General features: G+C 39.8%; 1 protein-coding gene across 2 annotated transcripts; it reads left to right on the top strand.

The window, feature by feature from the left end:
* Positions 1-1,007: 1,007 nt before the first annotated feature.
* Positions 1,008-19,243, top strand: LOC130255711 (protein mono-ADP-ribosyltransferase PARP14-like). 2 transcript variants are annotated; one of them, XM_056496678.1, is made up of 17 exons: positions 1,008-1,192; positions 3,137-3,276; positions 3,362-3,395; positions 4,447-4,683; positions 5,222-5,458; positions 6,533-8,793; positions 9,273-9,503; positions 9,708-9,929; positions 10,374-10,437; positions 11,443-11,592; positions 12,258-12,320; positions 13,943-14,110; positions 14,232-14,438; positions 14,525-15,133; positions 15,677-15,822; positions 17,149-17,323; positions 18,869-19,243. In XM_056496678.1, exons 1-17 carry the CDS (start codon positions 1,072-1,074, stop codon positions 19,153-19,155), a joined length of 5,352 nt encoding a protein of 1,783 aa, XP_056352653.1. In that variant the 5' UTR covers positions 1,008-1,071; the 3' UTR covers positions 19,156-19,243. The 2 variants fall into 2 exon arrangements, with proteins under 2 accessions (XP_056352653.1, XP_056352652.1); XM_056496677.1 differs by lacking the exon at positions 1,008-1,192 and adding an exon at positions 1,276-1,650.
* The last annotated feature ends 301 nt before the right edge of the window (positions 19,244-19,544 follow it).

The following is a 19,544-nucleotide window of genomic DNA, read 5'->3' as shown; positions in this document are numbered from 1 at the left end:
CTGCTTTTTCAAACGGGGTTGTTCTAATAGGCAAAGGCAAGAGGCAGGAGTGTACAAAGGGACTGAGAATCACTGAATAGCCTGAATTGGAAGGGACCCACCAGGATCATCGAGTCCAGCTCCTGGCCTGCACAGGACATCCCCCAGAGTCACACCATGTGCCTGAGAGCGTTGTCCAAATGCTTTATGAATACTGTCAGGCTTGCTGCTATGACTGCTTCCCTGGGGAGCCTGTTCCAGTGCACAGCCAGCCCTCTGAGTGAAGAACTTTTTCCTGACATCCAACCTAAATCTGCCCCAGCACAACTTGTTCCACCCTGATCTTGTTTCTCTGGCAGCAATGATGATAAATGTGGAATATGTAAAAACTTTCTTAAGGACCCTTTTTTTTTGGTGTTTCATCTTTGTACGCTTTCAAGTTTAATCAACAAGAAAGGAGATTTCATCCAAGAAACAGGTAGCTAGCAAATAAGCTCTAACTGATGTGCAGGTGTTAGGAAAACAAATTACTTGTTAGAAGAATTGCCCTGTTAAAGTTTAGGGCTCAGCGTGTTTCAGTGATTCGAGAATTAGAAGGAGTTTTAAAAAGCTTGGGAAGAGGGATTTATCACTGATAGTGGGCACAAAGAGTGCAGAATTTACAGGCCACAAGGACATTTGGCAGAAGGCCCAAAATAAGGAAGAAAGTAATAGACAAGTCAACTCAGCAAGCATGCTGAATCAGCTCTTACTGGGTTAGGTAATTCTAGCAAGGGGAGATCATGACCACCAACTCACAGCCCACTGAGTAAAGAAACCCACTGACCCAAAAGAAGAGAAGGACTGAGCATGGAGACTAATTGGCATGAGAAGCAAGAGAATCATTAACCAACAGACGGTAGAATACTAATTAACAAGAGAACTAAGTAACTTGCACCAAATGAACATTAATGCCTTTTTTTTTTTTTTTTTTTTTTTGTTTTTTTTTTTTTTTTTTTTTGCAAAAATGTACAAAGAGTGAAAAGTTTTGGTAGTCGCCATGCTGGCTTTGTGTATTTGCCACCCAGTCCCCCTCTCTGTGCAGAGCTGTGGATGAATGAATTGCCTCGGCTCTGTGTGGATTGGCGCTTTGCACAGCGGCTGGAAGAACTTCTCTGGGGACAACAGCGAGACGGGCTGCCAGCTCCCGGCAGAGGGGCGAGCAGGACATTTGGTAAGGCGAGGGGGGTGCTCGGGATGTTCGGGGGAGGCGCTTTGGATATTCTGGAGCGATGCTTTGGATGTTCTGGTGAGGGGGCGCTTTGGATGTTCTAGGGGGAGAGGAGCGTAAGGCGCAGGTGTGCGGTTGTACCTGTCGCCGAGGAGGCGACAGCGGAGGCACAATAGGCACGTGCTTGCCGGGAAGTGCCGCGTCCGATACGCGGGGAAGGGAAACCGAAAGCGGCGGGGAGAGCAGAGCGGAGCCGAGCCGGGCAGCCATGGAGGGGCAGCGGCCGTGCGCCTTCCCGCTGCTGGTGCGGGGGGACTGGGGCCCCGCCGAGCCGCCCCCCGCGCTCAGGAAGAAGCTGCTCTGCTACTTCCAGAGCCAGAAGCGCTCGGGAGGCGGCGAGTGCGAGCTGCAGACCGGCACCGGCACCGGGCACATCATCGTCTGCTTCGCCCGCCCCGAGGGTGAGCGGCCGCGCCGGGGCGGATCGGGGTGGGGGACCCGGCGAGGGGACGTGGGTTAGTGCGAGGGCTCCCTGCGGAGGTGTTGGGGTCGTAACTCACAAATCTAAACTTTCTGCAAGTTAAAAGATACATACTAACTTAGTTGTTACATACGGTGTAATAATATATCTCGTCTGGTTCGTGATGTGCAGTATCTGTAACATATAATACGTCGTATACATCCCCTACTGCACAATATAGAATTGACGGTGTGTAAATATGGTGTGATTCTTGCGGATGTCTTGCGCAGGTCAGAAAGTCGGACTCGATGATCTTTGTGGGTCCCTTCTAACTCAGAATATGGTATTTACTTATATATGCTTAGATTTGGTGCTTCGTACTAGCTTCGGGATTGTGTTTGGCTTAAAGGCTGTAAGCGAATAAATATATTCTAGGAGGAATGTATATATACATACTCATCTTGATGCTCAGTAACATTCTCTATTCTGCACTCGGAATAATAAATCCTATGTTAATGTAACAATTAGATTAATTACAGGTATATATATATATACATATATGACATCTGTAGCATGTACATATTTTTATAAACATGCAGCAATCTGGAAGTTGAGTTAAATGTATACATACTCGTGAACATACGTGCAGAAACACACAGATACCTATACACATACCTTATATACCATTTTTCCTTTTCTTGCCTTAACATGCTTCCCAGTTACTGGCTCTCCCGGCTGGTAAGTTCAGGACATTCAGCCCCAAGCCATTTCGGCACCTTCTAGAACAGCAAGTTCAAGGCGTGACGGGGGGTACCGGGACTCTCCGGGTACCACCATGAAACCGTGGCAGAGCCGAGTTTAGCATCTCTGGCGGTTTTTCGCAGGAGTAATGGCCTCTGCTGTTTTTCCAAGTTTTTTTTAGGAAGAAAGCCTTGTGCATACTGCGTCAGTGTTATGAGTGTAGCTCTTTCCTTTTGCGGGACAGTGTGTCTGTATATCCTTGCTGCGGTCAAGGCGAGGTTAACTTTTCCGGGATCGTGGAGGGGCACAGGCAGCTCCCTCTTCGGTCTCACCTTAGCCATACTCTGCGGGCACGGAAAGGGAGGGATTTATCCGGGTTTTGCCAGTGCGGGATCAGGTGAACAGCGGCACATGAATCGTTCATCTGTCTTGTCCACGCTGTGATCACTATCAGAGCTGTCCCTGCTCGCTTTTCTAACTTCATTGTTGTTTGTAGTCTATTGTTCTCATCTCGTTCTGTAATCTTTAACGTTTCTGTGCCTTCAATTATCTCCTTCCTTCCACGGCGAGGGGAGGGGGGAAGGAGGGGGAAGGGAAGTGAGGGAGCGGCGAGGTCTGGCGTGGTTCAGTGGGAACAATAAATGGCAGAATGCCATTCCTCAAACCGCGACAGTGTGGGATGGTGGAAAAGCGCATGCGATGTGTTTCCATTCAGATTTTCACAGGGGTTTTTTGGTTTTATTTAGTCAAGCAACGAGTTCTTGAGAGACAGTCTCATCAGTTGGATTTGGGAGGAGAAGAAAATTTGACATTGATCGTCACAGAGCCTGAAACAGCGCTAGCTACTGAAGAGGAGAGATTGGAAGAAAAATCAGTTCCCACAAAGGTGAATAAAAATTGTAATCCTAACCAGAGCCTTGAAATAGCGATGAGAGTGTCTAATCTGATATTTGGCTTTCATTTTATTTTAGGCTTTGGATGCCATGAGCAGCCTTCAAACAAAAGGTAAAATGTTATCCATCACTGTGTGCGGATTTTTCGTAAAACAAAAATGTTGGTACTTTTCTCCACACATAAGTTCCAGTTCTCCAAGTTGTCATCTGAGAGCAGCCTGGAAATCTTCAGGCACTGCTCTCAATTGCTTCATTGGGTCAGCCTGGCTCTCAGTTTTGGCTTTTTGGTGTTTTCTTCATTGAACAGAGTGGAGGAGATGACTCCTCCAGCAGTCTAGAAATTAGTAACTAGCATCTGAAGAACTGTTGCTGCTTATTTCTTTAGTTTTCTTCTTGTTTATAGGGGTAGGCCTTCAAAGGCAGCTGTCTTCTGGAAATGTTATGGGTTTGGTATCAGTAGTTTTTGTCCCTTGGTGAGCAGACAGAGCCAGCCTGTTGGTCACTCCAGTTTGGAGGTTCTCTCACACCTCTGCCCTCATCTATCTGCAAAGCTGGAGATGTGCTTGCCTCTGGCAGACACTGGACTTCTGGGATACTCAGTGGGCACCTCTGTTATTTTCTGTTTGCAAAATGTTGCATCCCTGTCAGCCCTTTGTGCACATGGGCCCTCCAGTGCTGCCATACTGCACTGATGGCAGGGCACAGTGGTCATCAGGAGGTTTCACATCAAGTCACTCAAAGGTTGTGCCTATGGTGCCTGTGGATGTCCTGAGCCATGTTCAGGCTTGTTTTGCCTTCAGGTGGGCTAAGAATCAGATGCAGAGGCTGCAAGATCTCTCCCAACCCGTACCAACATCTGAGCAGCTGTGGCTATTATCTCAATGGATTTTAATTTAGTTAATCTCTGACTCAGAGAGGTACCAGTGACCTTGGACATGTTTACTCGGGTCTGCTTCTGTGCCACCAAACAAGCTGCCTGCAGCAGTGCAGAAAATTGCATTTGGGCTGTTTTGGATCTCAAAATGTGCAGTGGTACCCTGCAGTATTATTTTTGGTTAACTATCTCTTTTCTTGGGAAAGGAAAGGAGAGATAGGATAAGAAGAATCTCTTTATTCCAGGAAATGTGCACCAACATCTTATGTGGCTTATCTTTCTGCTGCAGATGATACAAAAACCTTGAAGAAAGCAGAGAGTTTTGTTCCAAACAGTGAACTCCAGGAGGAGGTTGACTCTCCAAAGGCCTCACCTTCGGTGGTATTTGAGAACATAGAGAGATGTGGCCCAAAACTCTTAAAAATGCTGTTGGAGAACATCAGTGGCCTGGCTGTAAATGCTGACTTTAATGTTGAACTGATACCTGAAATAAATGTTGCTGTAGCTACCTTTATAAAAAGTATTGGTAAGACAGATTGACACCATTATTAATTTCTGTGTATTAGCATGAGTAATAACTTTCAGAGCTTGATTCCTCTCCCATTAGAGATCTCGACTATTTTTAAAAAGTACCTGGACTGGGTCTCTCAAGAGAAATGTCTTATATACAGCTCCAAAAAAGTGCCTGTGATCCAAATATTAAAAAAAGAAAATTGTGCATCTTTATTAATTGAAATTGAGTAAGAATGTTTTGTCATTTTTATCTTATTTCTGACTAGATGAAGAAGAATTAAAAGTGCACTGATTATGGGGATTATATAAAGTCTCCTTTAGAGAAGACAGTATACTTATGAGATGGGAGCAGAGACATAGTGGTAATGAATAGCAGAGAGTAACATGGTTGTGTGCTTTTCCCCTTTTTATTGCAATACAGAGTTATTTGGCACCATAGTTTTATTCCAAATACAGGGAGTATATTGCTCATTTCTCTGCCTTCAAGGGATGGCAGGGCTCATAATGATACAGGAAAACACTGTCAGTTCATACTACTCTTCTGTTTACAGATACTAAGGAATTTGTCAAAAAATGTTCAGAACACAAGAGAGTCAGAGAATTCAAAATGACTGTCAGGCTTCTTGAATCGACACAGACCATCAAGGCTGAAAACCTGCCAGGCAGCATTTCCACGGACTACCTCACAGTGTACTTTGAGAACGCACGGAACGGAGGGGGGCCCGTGTCAGATGTCCAGCTCTTCCCCGAGGAGAACTCAGCCATCATTACTTTCTGTGACCACAAAGGTAACACTCTCCTTTGCCTGACCAAGGTACTCACAGGCAGATGGCTTGCAAGAAAATTACTGCAAATGTGGGCATTAGGAAAAGCCTGGCTTTGTGTTGCTGAAGTCAGTGTACACTGTCCTGTTCCTAGGAAGTGCTCTGGATGTAGAAATACTGCTGCATGTCTAGGGCTTCAGTGTCTAATGGGGGTTTGCTTGTTTGTTTGTTTTGTTTTTTGTTACCGGATATTTTATTTAATACCTGCCTTGTGTATGGGTTTTTCTCACTGCTATTTTTTCTCCATTTGCAGAGGATTTTATGTGCAATATAAAATTAATTGTACTTACAGGTAGAGGGAGAGAGCAGAATCTGTCAATGACTTCAGCTTGGACAGCTAACTTGCAGAAACTAAATAAGATCAAATATCCTCAATAAGTCGAATATCTTCATTATCAGGGGAGAACAGAGCTAAAGAACAATCTTGTTACTATTTCTTGCATTGCTTGAATCACTATCCAGTTTTTGTGCCAGTGCAACTTCTGGTAAATATCTGTTAGGAGACTCCTGGCTTAGTAAATTTACTTTGAGAAAAAGGTTTATCTACCAGGTGATTTTCTTATGACTTCTCAAGATTTTCTGAAGAATATTTTGTACATTAAGTTGAAATATAATTTGGAACATTGTAATGAACATACAAGTTCCTGCAAATGTTATCATTTCTTTGCTTAGTCAATTCCAACATAAAAGTAAAACTGCACTGGCGCTAAGAGTTTTATTTTAAGTTGAAAGAAAGGAGTATTTCAGAGTAGAATGTTGATAAGGCCTTGCTCTGTGGAGGAGTTTCTTTGGGAAAGGAGCGGGGTGTAGCTCTGCATGGAATGCAGATGTGAACACATTTACCAAAGAAGTTGGAGCCAAATTTTTTATCTTGTCCCCTACAGAGTAGTTTGAAAATAAGAAAGACATAAAAACAGCTCTTTGAAATGAAAGAAAAAAAAAAGGAAAATCAATGTGATAGTTCTAAAAACAGAGACATTTGCCTGATTTGAAATTAATGATATATGTTTGTTTGTACATATGTGTACTAACTTCTAGATCTAACCCTGGTCTTGGAAAAGCAACATTTACTGGATGAGACACTGATTTCTGTGCATCCATATTACCACTCCCTGGGAACAGCTCTCTATGGAGAAGAAAGACCAGCTGTCAAGATGCCAGATCCCATTGGGGTGCCACTAAACCCATATGTATGGCAGTTTTTACAAAGGCATGCCAATCTGACCCAAGATATAAACCAGGAAATGGCAGTTTGCCATTGTGAGCTCCAGTGGCCCCAGGCAGACTGTGCAAACCCAGAAGTTATGTTGTGCCCATCACCATCTCTCTGCAAGCAGAAAAAGCCAATGATTAAGTTGCTGAAGACATGGCATCAAGATGCTTCCACTGAGTTCTCACGTATCATGGCACGTTACATAGCTATAAAGTGTGAAGTCAATTCATCAGGTTGGGAAGATGTGAAAAAAAGGTTGTTGCAAGATGATGCTCTGATCATAACTGATGTTTCTGAGAAGATGGTGGTGATTGCAGGCAACAGAGCAGCAGTGGACAGTGCAGAGAAAGAAGTGAGGGAATGCATGAAGCAAAGTGAAAGGGAAAAGCAGAGCATAGAAATTTCTGTGCCAGTGATCCCAGGGAAGTATGCTGTGCTGCATAATGCTGGGTTAGAAAAGAATATTCAGAAGGAATATCCATGCCTAAAGCTCTTTTTTGATGACAAAAAAAAGACTGTTCAGTTGCGTGGATTACCTGCAGAAGTATATAAAATCAAAGCTGACTTACTGGAAAAGGTAATGAGTATGCCCTGTACATCAGTTACCATTGATCCCCATGTCTTCCACTATCTACGGTGTGTAGATAATAAAAAAATATCAGATATGTTATTCATTAGGGAAAAAATTAACACTTTTTATGAACTTCAGGATGATACTGTGTTGCTATATGGAGATGCTCCCAAAGATCTTCTAGAAGCAGAAAAGCGAATAAAAACAGGTTTAGAATACAAGTGCATCAATGTGGGGGATGGTGAAGTCATTAAAAAGGATCTGTGGAAGAATCTTCTTCTCTCCTTGCTCAAGACATATAATTCTTCCCAGGAAATGATTATCACTTGGCAGTCTGTTGGAAAAGAAAGTAAAATGATCATTGCTGGGTTTTCTAAGGCAGTAACAAAGGTTTATCAGAGACTTAATGATTTTGTAGACAGAAACACAGTCATTGAAAAATCAATCTCAGCTACTTCAGTAGTGAATGTGCAGTTTGTAGAGAATGAGAAGTCTGGTGTTTGTGAAGAATTGAAGAAGAAAGGTGTGACAGTACATTTTGACACCAAGACACCATGCATTTCTCTGAGGGGACCAAGAGCAGAAGTGTCAGAAGCATTCATCATGTTTGAAAAAATTGTCTCATCCCTTTGCTCAAAAGATGTGCCAATTGACATGCCAGGGGCAAAGGAGTTCTTCATTGAGAAGAAAGATTTATATATTTTAGAAGCAAAACAGAAATTTAGCTGTTTCATTGGGATTAAGGAAGAAGAAAAACAACAACAACAACAACAACAAGAGAAGGGTGGAAAAGTCAGTGATAAAGTGAGAAGAATCGTCTGCTATGAAAAAAACCTGCCAGGTGGAATTGTGGTAGGAGTGTATAAAAGTAACTTGTGTAACTACCCTGTTGATATTGTGGTGAATGCATGTAATGAAGACCTAAGACACACTGGTGGCCTTGCTGATGCCCTGTCACGAGCAGCTGGCCCAGCACTGCAGCAGGAGTGTGACGAGCTGGTGAGCAAGCACGGGAATCTGCAGCCCGGCTGCGCGGTGATCACGGGCGCCGGGAACCTGCCCTGCAGGAACGTCATTCACGCTGTTGGGCCCAGGTGGAACGAGAAGGAGTCACAGAGGTGCACCTGGTTGCTAAAACAGACAGTGAAAAAATGTCTGCAGTTAGCTGATACATACAACCATTGTTCCATAGCTCTGCCTGCTATAAGTGGAGGGATTTTTGGCTTTCCACCACAGATGTGTGCGGATTCAATTGTGTCCTCCGTCAAGGAGACCTTGGAAGAATTAATGGAGGGCAGCAGCTTGAAGGAGGTCCATCTTGTGAGTAATTCAGAAGAAATCATTCAGGTTCTGAGCGAGACAGTGAAAAAAGTATTTTCAGCTAAATCATTCTGCCCAAAATGGCTGATGCTGAAAAAAAGCCAGAAAGAGAAAAGTAAAGAGGATCTGAAGATGGTTACAACAAATGAAGGACTTTGCATCCGAGTGGAGAAGAAAAATGTTCAGGAAGCTGTGGTAAGTCTTTACTTTTCTGACTCCTTTCTAATTTGATGGTAAGATCTTTCAACTTGAATGGAAAACGAAAGACATTAGGTTTTACAAGCACTTGTTACATAAACAAAGAACAGCTGTGTGCTAGCTACATAAGGATGCAAGGTTGCAAAACTTGAGTGTAGGTTGAGATCTGTCACTGCAGCCATTTCTAGAGGGCAGCTGTGAATTTCAGGATGTTTCAGTTTCCAGCTAGATCTTGTTTGTTTTCCAGATCTAAGGTCAAAATGGAAAAGAGTTTGTTTGTTTTTTTCCTAAAGGGGAAATACTAAAGTACTTTGTAAAAGTAGCTATCTTGGTTGGATATTAGGCAAAATAGGTACCTGTCTGGGCTGCTGTTTTGGGTATCCATTGGCATCTTGTTTCTTTCACTGTGTGTTGCATTGGTAGGGCTTTTAATCTTGGTGCATATTTTTGCTATTTTCGTTGTAATCTTGTTGCAGACGGATGTTGTTGTCAACAGTGTTGGCGCAGATCTGAAGTTTGGTGTGGGGCCTCTTTGCAATGCCTTGCTGGGAAGAGCTGGGCCAGGTCTCCAAGATGAGTTTGACAGTGCAGTAAAAAGTCAGGTGTCTGGTCCTGGGACGGTGCTCTGCACCACTGCATGTGCTATGGCCTGCAAGTTCATGTTTCATGCCATACTACCTGTGTGGGATGGAGGACAGACAGAGAAGGTATATTTTAATTATTACGCCCCCATCTCTCCCAGCTACAAATTTATTAACCTCATTAATTTTGATGACTTGACTCCGTTTTCTTCCGCTGGACTGACCTTAAAGATGCTTTGATACTCAGAGCTGTTTGTCATACCAGTTTCTTTGGAACTAATAATAAATTATGCCTTTTGGAAAATAAAGTACCTTTGCTGTGTTTTACAGGTCCTAGAAGATGTAATCAATTTGTGCTTGAAGAAAACTGAAGAACTGGGACTGAAATCGATCACTTTCCCAGCTATTGGGACAGGAGGATTTGGATTTCCTAAAACCATTGTTTCCAAGTTAATGTTTGATGTAGCATTCAGGTTCAGTAGTAGCCAAGCTTGGAAGAACCTCCAAGAAGTTCATTTTCTTTTGAGTCCAAAAGATATTGATAGCATTCAGGTAGTTCTTCTCAGGACAAAGCTGTCTTTGTAACATACTGCTCTAGTTACACCTTGATAATCTGTTTTACTTATACTGCTTTCTAAGGGAATAATTTGGCACTTTCTTACTGCTGTGGGCCATGGGATGTCTTGTGACAATGGGATGTTTTTCCAGTGTCTCTGAAATGCAAAATCCCAGCAAGCAGAAGCTGCAGACAAAATTTGCCTTGCTTTTGGCACTGTAGATGCTCCCTCATCTTTTGACAGAGGAGTTTCAGCAATGCAGAACTATCTCTTATCATACTGTCCACACTGGGTCTTGCACTGTTATTAACACTTAAATATGACTATAAAATGTGTGAGGTGCCTCAGCAAGAGCCACGTGACTGTTAATATTCACTACAGAAATATTCAGTGTACATACTGTGAAATACTATCTTGTCTACCTTTTTTCTCATCTTAGGCTTTTACCACTGAACTAAAACTTAGGGCAGATGAAAGTTGCAATTCTGCAGCAGCACAGCCAGGTAAGTAGTGTAGGGGTGGGACAGAATTTAAATACTATTAAGTGGTTCGATGTGTATCAGAAAACAGAAGAAAAATCATCAGGGCACAGGGCATTTATTTCCCTCCTAACGGACTTGCATTCTTAAATATCATTTGCAAAATTCCTAAGGAGGAATTTCTTTTATTGAGGGCATGCTGAACTCTCAGTGGGGCCAGTCTTATCAAAACAATAGGAGACACAGTAGTTTGTCTTGCTCAAAGAATTATAAGAACTTGCAATCACATGGCCAAACAAGCCATGAATAAAATGTATTTCTCTAGCTTTAATCTCCTACATATTATATTTTCATATATAAATAGAATATTTATCTTATATTTAATATATTTATAATAATATATATTAATATATGTGTATATATATATACAGAATGGATAATTTCCTTTCCATTTATTAATTGACAATAGTGGGGCACAATAGCCAAAACATGAGTGTACTGCATCAAGAGCAGAAGCTAATTTGTAAGGATAGAAAGCTCTTCCTTCTCAGTTGCTGAGTATCAGAGAGACAAAGTTTAGGGTGGGCAGATAAAATATGAGTTAGATAAGTTTAGACTAGAAAAAAGGAACAGTTTTATATCCATGAAGGTAAATATTAAATAACTTACAAAAGGGATATGATCTGATCTCTGTTACTGGCAACACTTAAGCTGGATGCTCCACATCTTGTAAGAATTAATTCAGGAAACTCTGTTGCAGAGCTGGTCAGGTCAGATAAGCCCCGAAGCCATTTTCTGAATTCACATTGCATAAATTTACAGGAATAGAAATGGTTTCACTTTCACAGCATTTAAACAGGAAGAATACTGTGCCTCCCAGCTTTCAGAAATAGAATAAAAACAGAGGCACTCTACATCTATCGAACTGATCTAGAGCATATTCCTTACAAGGATAAGTAGAAATTTCAATCAATTTCAAACTAAAGGAGAAGTGTTTTAATGTTTAATGTATTTTTCTTTCCCTTGCAGGTTTCATTAGGCCTGATTCTGCTGAACTATTGGGAGTTCATGAAATGAAGATTGGTTCCATCACACTCCAAGTAATTAGCGGAGATATTACCAGGCAAGATACAGAGGTTATTGTAAACATATCAAATCCATCATTTGATGCCAAAACAGGTATTATACTGATTATGTACATCCTTAGCAATAAATCTGGGCTAGTTTTTAGAAGGGGATAGAGGAGAGAGTTGTCCACAAGGGGAACTTTTATTTTTCAGATGAGAGATGAAGAGTTGTGATTAAATATATACTAAACAGGTTTTTTACACATCCTGAATATTTGATTTAGTTTCTAAATAGAAGGCATCTGAATATAGTTTTTTTGCTTAAAACAAAAAATGTTTGAACAGAATTTTTAGATTAAGTATAATTCTGAATAAATGCTCTTATCCTAAAATGTTTCACTGTAAGACAAAGCCCTGGTTAAGTAAATTGCTCTGTAAGAAGGAGAGAGTTTTGACAGTGAATTGTAATGTAGTAGTGGTGATGTATTTCAAAGCTATTGGAGCATTGGTGAAGGGCATATGGGTTTGGTGAGTGAAACAATGAAATAGGAGTTGTTTTTAATGACTTCTAATCAGCAGCGAAGGAAACATTCTCTCTGAAGCCAGTGCAATGTGTCACAGGCAGTCCTTAGGGAAACTGTCAAGGTTTTGAACTTTGTGGTATCTTGCCATACAGGAATTTAGGGTATGTGTAGAGCACAGAAGTTGGGTAGAGTTTTGAGTAGAGATAGTTAAGGAGATTTAATGAGTGTGTATGCTTTTGTTGTGTGATTTAAGGTGTCTTCAAAGCAATTATGGATGCTGCTGGTTCCCAGGTAGCAGATGAATGTGCTCAATATGGTATGTTAAAGCATACTATTTTTTTGATAATTCTTTTTATGTTGTTGTCATTCTCTCTGAAAACTTAAAGTTGCTTTATAATTCTCTACTCTGATGACATAATTATTTTATCTGAATAACACAGCTTTCACTTTTAGTAACTTTGAAAAGTCTCTTTCTGTTTTTGACATGTACCTTGAGAATTTTTCTTTTCTTTTCATAGTTGTTTAGCAACAGCTAAAACATCAATATGTTACACACTTTATTCTCATAATAGATTCAAAACACAGCTCTGTACTGGCTACTAAGAGGAAAATTAACTCTATCCCAGCTGAAATCAGGACAACACTGATCATAAGTTCCTCCATGGTTTCTCCCAGACCAGCAGAGCAGTAAAATTCCAGCTTACTGTAGCCTCTAAAAAAAGAGACATTTTAGATGCATAACCAAAATGTTCCTGCTCTTAGTCTGGAAACTGGCTTTCAAGATGGAGTTTTTTTTCCCCAGCCTTTGGCTCTGTAGAACATTTGTACAAATACACGTGTATCATTAATTTGAAATAGGCAAATGTCTCTGTTTTTAGAACTATTACATTGATTTTCCTTTTTTTTCTCTTTCATTTCAAAGAGCTGTTTTTATGTCTTTCTTATTTTCAAACTACTCTGTAGGGGACAAGATAAAAAACTTGGCTCCAACTTGTTTGGTAAATGTGTTCACATCTGCATTCCCATGCAGAGCTACACCCCACTCCTTTCCCAAAGAAACTCCTCCACAGAGCAAGGCCTCATCAACATTCTACTATGAAATACTCCTTTCCTTCAACTTAAAATAAAACTCTTAGTGCCAGTGCAGTTTTACTTTTATGTTGGAATCGACTAAGCAAAGAAATTATAACATTTGCAGGAACTTGTATGTTCATTACAATGTTCCAAATTACATTTCAACTTAATGTACAAAATATTGTTCAGAAAATCTTGAGAAGTCATAAGAAAATCACCTGGCAGATAAACCTTTTTCTCAAAGTAAATTTACTAAGCCTGATCTCAGTGCTTGCAGAGCATCTTGCAGGTCATCATGATCTGTGAGGTGGCCTGGAACTCTGTGCTCATCAGTCCATTCATCCTCACAATATGACTCAATTTTGTATGCAAACATGAGTGCTCTGGGAAAATACAAACATCTTTTTAAAAATTCCGTATCATTCTTGGATCAGTTGGTCATAATCTTAATGATATTATTTTAACCACTCAGCTCTTCTGTAATGTGAGAATTGGGGGTTTTAAGGAATAAGTGGCATAAGAAAGGTTTTCACATATAAATTAATTTGGAATGCTTTTAAATATAGGTGATACGTATTCAAACTCATCATAAATTCTTATATTGTACTTAAAAGGAAAATACTCTGTAACAGAGATCTTAGGAAATTAGAAAACACACATTTACTTGAATTAATTTCTCAGAGACACTCTGCAGACTACTTACAAAGAAAACCAGAATCAAGTAAATGCACAATAAAATAGCTTATGGTAGATTTCTTTCCACTTTTCCACCTCTCGTGTAGCACCAATATAACAATCAATATTACCTAAAGAGATTGCCACTTCGTAAATATTATGTCTCCTTCTTTATCTTCTCTCTTCCAGCTGGGCAATATCAAAGTGGCTTTATTACTACACAAGGTGGGAACCTGTTGTGCAGTAAAATCATCCATTTGATTTCTGATAACCAGGTGAAGAGTCAGATTTCTAAAATGCTTCATGAGTGTGAACGAAGGATGTACAAATCTGTTGCCTTCCCAGCTATTGGAACAGGTTTGTGTTCTTTGGAAAGCAATACATGATGGGGTAATTCAGAAACAGAGAGACTTAATATGAGTAATACTAGACTTGCACAAAAACTGTTCACTGATATGTGCCTTTTATTTTTGTTTAGGTCAAGCAGGACTGAGTTCAGCCAAGGTAGCTGATGAAATGCTGGATGCTATAATAGAATTTGCAAGACAAAATTCAGTGCAGCAGTTACAGACAATTAAGATCGTGATCTTCCAGAAAAATATGCTCAGAGACTTTTATGAAAGCATGAAGAAAAGAGAAGATTCAGATTCATCCACAACGGATCCATATTTATCTATGCTAAAATGTAAGTTGGTGTGTTTTTTCTGTGTGCAAACAAATAAAACTGAAGTTCTTTTATTTACAATTAATAATTGACATATTTATCCACAGCCTTTTTTTGGGGCAGAAAACAATCTTCTGAGAAGAAAAAGGTCAAAAATTTGGAGAAGAAAGTTAATTTAGTCACATTTCAAATTTGTGGAGAAAGCAAAAAAAAGGTGGATGAAACTGAGTCCTGGATAAAGGATTTAATTTTAAAGGAACAGCTTGAAAACACTATTTCAGATGAGGTAATTGAAAGTTTTGATGAGACACAAATTGCCATTTTGGAAGATCTCCAGAGAAGAATGCAAGTCACCGTGCAGTTTAAAAATAACCTTTCTCCCCCTCAAATTAAAATTTCTGGTATTAGCAGGGATGTCTATTCCGTTTCTCAAAAAGTTCAAGAAATGATCCAACAAATTAAATCTTGTGAAGAAGAACAATCCAAGGCAGAATTTCTTTATAACCTGGTAGAATGGAGGTATCCAGGAAGCAACGATAGCTTTGTTTCTTTTGATAAACTGACAAATATGCAGCTGGAGCATGCCAGAATATCTAAAAAACTACATCTGAATGTCAAAATTGAAAACAGGAACTACAAGGTGGATCTGAATACTCTAAAGGCTACTGATGACCAAGGAAAAACTATAAACCTTCAACGTGTGGGAAAGTATGAAGGTAAATGACACTTTTGTTAAATAAAAAAACTTGGATAGTTATTATTGAATGATGATTCAGATAAATGCAAGCTCAGGTATCCCAAAAAGTAAGGTATTCCTTAGCTTTCTTCCCTTTTTTTTTCCCCCACAGCCAGCAGTTTTGAGTTTCATAATCAGTGGGAAGTATGAGTGAAATCAGAACATCAGTTTTAAGTGCAAATATTATCTGCATATATGTGACTGGTGAACATAGATTTCATGTTTAAGTCTGACAAAGGAAGTGGTGTATGGAGAATACATTAAATTCTTCTGGGGTTTTAAAGCTTGTTTTAGTTAGATATTGGTATCTTACCAATAATATAATAATAGATAATTAGACAAAATGTAAAGCCTTTACAGTGTATTACAGAGAGAGTGATGTTTGGAAGAGCAAGAGTACTAGTTGAATAAAGTATTGCAGAAGGTGCTGTCCTCTTGGTCCTCTCATTGCAGGTGGTTTTTAAGATGTGCCTATGGAGCTGAGCTAGTTGTCTGTCATAATAATGCAACCTGTGTTTTGCAGATATGCAGTCCATAGAGCTCCCTAAGGAGTGGACAGACATGCAAAATGAACAGGTCAAAGTGGTGGAGCTCAAGCCTTCGCATCCTGAATATAAAACAGTTGAGAAGAAGTTTAAGACAACATGTGCTGACCTTACCATAGAGAAGGTGATATATGGGTTGGAGAGGGGGGAAATGTCAATGCTTGGGTAAGAAACAATATACTTCCTAAATATGTGCTTATAAGGTGTCTTCAACCCAATTCATCTTTTATATGTCAGTCTCTGCAGCACTGTTCAGGGTGAATATAAATCAAAGCAAGTTTCCTAAGAGCTGTTCTGCCATTTCTGCCATCTAATGGTACATAACCAGTGACTGTCAGTCTTCAGGCTGACTCCTTGTTTAATTAATGTGCTACTCTAGTTAATACGGTATTTGCAATTAGGAAAATCTATATTGAAATGGAGGCATGAGCAAATGCATTCAGAATACAAATTAAAATACAAAATTCTTGCAGACTGACACAAAGTTTTGGACTAATTTACAACTTCTCCCCTGTCATCCTAGAGCCTTTCAGGCTTGGCTGTCAGTTTTAACCAGTGTCAGTATTTGATCCTGCTTATTTAGAAGTCTGCAACACAATGCACAGAGATTTAATTGCCAGGGAGAAGATGGAATTGTTCAGAATCAAGAGAAGAGATAAACAGAAAATACAGTCAAATTAGGAGTGAGAATAATGTTTTAAAAATTTTTTCTTCCATTATGAGCTTCAATGAGCATAGTCATGAAAACACACAAAGAGAACAAAATATTCGTGTACTACAGAAAAAATCAAGTAATGACATTATATCTTTTTCTGTTAAAAATGGAAAGCCGTTACAGAAATGCCTTTAAGGTTATACTTGATGCAGAGACACTGCTTCCCCTTAAGCTATATTCACATTTTTGGCATAGGAAGCCAGCAACATCCATCCTCCCACTAAGTGATTTTTATATAGTAGTTTCTTATGGGTTGCTAAGCTACACATTAGAGGAAGCAATTTTGACTTGCAAGCTTAAATCAAGAAGAGAAACTTAAACTCAACATAATGCTACGGCTACAGTCTGTCCCTTAGTGAAAATAATCAGTAAAGATGATTAGGATGTATAGAAGTCATCTTACATCATAGCTCCTAGCAGTGGTGCAGCAGCATGTTTCTAGAAATGACAATGCACAGCTACCATGACTGCTGGGTACCTGCTATACTAGGCAAGACAAATGTATACCCCAAATTACTGAGCTTAAAACTCTTTTATAAGCTCCTTTGGTTTGTGATTTTTCAGGAGGTCTACATATTCAGTTCCTCTACCCAAATCTCATGCTAATGGGACATAGTGAACATTGCTGTAATTGTTTCAGTTTGATTTAATTTTAATGCTTTCTTGTCATGATAAATATTCATCCCTACTCTATTTATCCCTAGTATAAATATAGTTAATTTTGTAATTTTGCAGATTGAAAGAATACAAAATCGCATCCTCTGGCAGACATACCAATTAAAAAAAAAATCTATCTGTGAGAAGAACAAAAATCAAAATAATGAGAAGTTGCTATTTCATGGGACAGCTGCACCCTCATTGATGTCAATTAATTCCTATGGATTTAATCGTGGGTTTGCTGGAAAGAATGGTGAGTCATTATCCAAATCAGTTAATTTCCTAGGCATACATGAGTGCTACAGGATGTCAACATTACAGTGCTGTCAGCACAACATGAAACCTGAATGAAATGAGAGAACACAATAATAAACAACTCCTGAGATTAATCTATATGGACAGAGGAATTATCCTGTTCGTTAATCACTTGTTGCTGGATGCCACCATGTAAAAGGTGTCAAAGAGCTCACCTACTCTGAAATGAAGCCTGGGCAGCTTCTGGGAATTGTTTTGTATCATTTACCTAGAGAAAGGAACAAGGAACACCGTTCAACATCCTCAGCTGAGGTAACAGCTACTAGCTGATGGTATCTCCTCTCAGACAAAGACAGGCAGCAAAGTAGAAGTGCAGACACTTCTGTTGCCTCCAAAGTTTAGGACAGCATAAGACCCCACATCTGTACCAATTTTATGCTCACAAAATCTATTAGATCCATTCGTTAACTCCTAGCCTTTAATAGTTGCTAGAGACAACGTAAATATTTAGCATAAAGATATTCTGCATTAGTTCAAAGCTTCTTTTGTCCACTTCCTCTAGTACAATCATGTGTATTATTTGGTAGCATTCAAAGATGAAGGACAGGATCCAAAGAAGTGGAATGTGTACTGAATTGAGGTGCTGGTTGCTTTTAGACTTCAAAAGTCCTTAATTTTTGTTCTTAATGTTTTTTTTTTTTCCTTAAGACATGCCTAGGGCTGATTTGATCTTGAGAGAGCTGGCCAGCTTAGCTCAGATCTAGTTGACACTTCAGTGTAGATCCAAAAGTAGACCTTTCTCTGTCTGGATCCTTCGGAAGTACTTACTCCTAGATTTTCTTGAATAAATGAAGCCCAGCATACACAAAATATATCAGGCTGTGCACAGGTAGGAATGGCAGCCACCACTTCTTTTTAAAACTTGGCCAGAGGAAATGCAGTTTTGCTTTCCTGCTCTTTGGTAGTATCAAGAGGTTGGATTTACTCAGGAAGCAAGAGCTCTAGATCCCCATGTTCTCTCTCTTGTGGGTATTGACATCCACCTTTTCATCTCAGCTGTGATTAATGATTGGGAAGGCACACTTAGCTTCTGTCAGGCTGGGTAGCCAAGCAAAAGTATCCAAAGATCAGGGTAGCCAGGTAGGAAGGACCTGTTTGACTTGAATTGCTTTTTACCAATGTAAAAAAAAAGAAATCTGTCCTGAACAAAGACACGTGATTCCTCTAACTTGCTGGGAAGTGTGACTAGAAAACTGTAATTACAATTATATAGTCATTGCAATTTGATGGATTGCAGGCTAAACCATGCTAAACAGAGAAGCACTTTTCTCCACAGGAAAGGGAAGACAAAACTTGGGTGTTGATACCTTCTATCTATGTGGGTTCATATTTGATTCTTATACAAAGGATTAGTACGAGAATTTTTTTTTTAAACTCTAACCACATTTATAGCTAATGCAGAGCTTAAAAAAAAAAAAGTTTCAGAGATTCTCAGGAGGATAAGAACACTAACTATATTTGAAAATGTTGTCTTTCCTAACAGCTGCATTCTTTGGAGATGGAACCTACTTTGCTGTCAATGCACGTTACTCTGCTCAAGGTATTTACTCTGTTCCAGATGTGAATGGCAAAAAACACATGTACTTGGCTCGGGTCCTTACTGGGAAGTACTGTGCTGGGAGAAGAGGAATAAAAGCTCCACCACCAAGGAGCCCAGCAGATCCTACTGACCTGTATGACAGTGTGGTTGATAATGAGTCAAATCCAAAAATATTTGTCATATTTAATGACATTCAGGCATATCCACAATACCTTATTACTTTCAAATAACAGAATGATCATAATAGTCTAGAAAATTTTAGTGCCTTTTACATGTAACAATTTACAGGGCAATTTTAAAATTCTTTTTACATCAAGGCTTCTTCTTTATTGATCTATCCATGTGTTGAAAAATGTCTTCAAATTATCTAGGACTAACCTAAGCAAATATTTTAGAGCATGCTATTTCAGTAATCACATTTCAAGTTCAGTTATGCAGAGATGTAGGCAAGAGCTGTGAGAACAGCTCTGACTTCTTCCTAGGCAAGGCAGAGGGGAGTGGTAGGAGAGGAAGCTGCTCTGCTTTACCTGTGGCCAGCAGTAAGAGGTGTGGGGTAGGTCAGGGCACCTCTGCATGTTCCTGTTTCCAGCAGTCACCATAAGGCACCTTCTTGTGAGGA

The sequence above is a fragment of the Oenanthe melanoleuca genome, chromosome 7, assembly GCF_029582105.1.
Source record: "Oenanthe melanoleuca isolate GR-GAL-2019-014 chromosome 7, OMel1.0, whole genome shotgun sequence".
NCBI lineage: Eukaryota > Metazoa > Chordata > Aves > Passeriformes > Muscicapidae > Oenanthe > Oenanthe melanoleuca.
This window is presented reverse-complemented; position numbering and strand designations above follow the sequence as displayed.

Excerpts from the sequence above, each read along its gene's own strand:
- LOC130255711 (XM_056496677.1), top strand. The coding sequence starts at position 1,458 with ATGGAGGGGCAGCGGCCGTGCGCCTTCCCGCTGCTGGTGCGGGGGGAC. Across the intron at positions 3,277-3,361 it reads AAAAATCAGTTCCCACAAAG|GCTTTGGATGCCATGAGCAG; the intron begins GTGAATAAAAAT and ends ATTTTATTTTAG. Across the intron at positions 10,438-11,442 it reads TTCTGCAGCAGCACAGCCAG|GTTTCATTAGGCCTGATTCT; the intron begins GTAAGTAGTGTA and ends TTTCCCTTGCAG.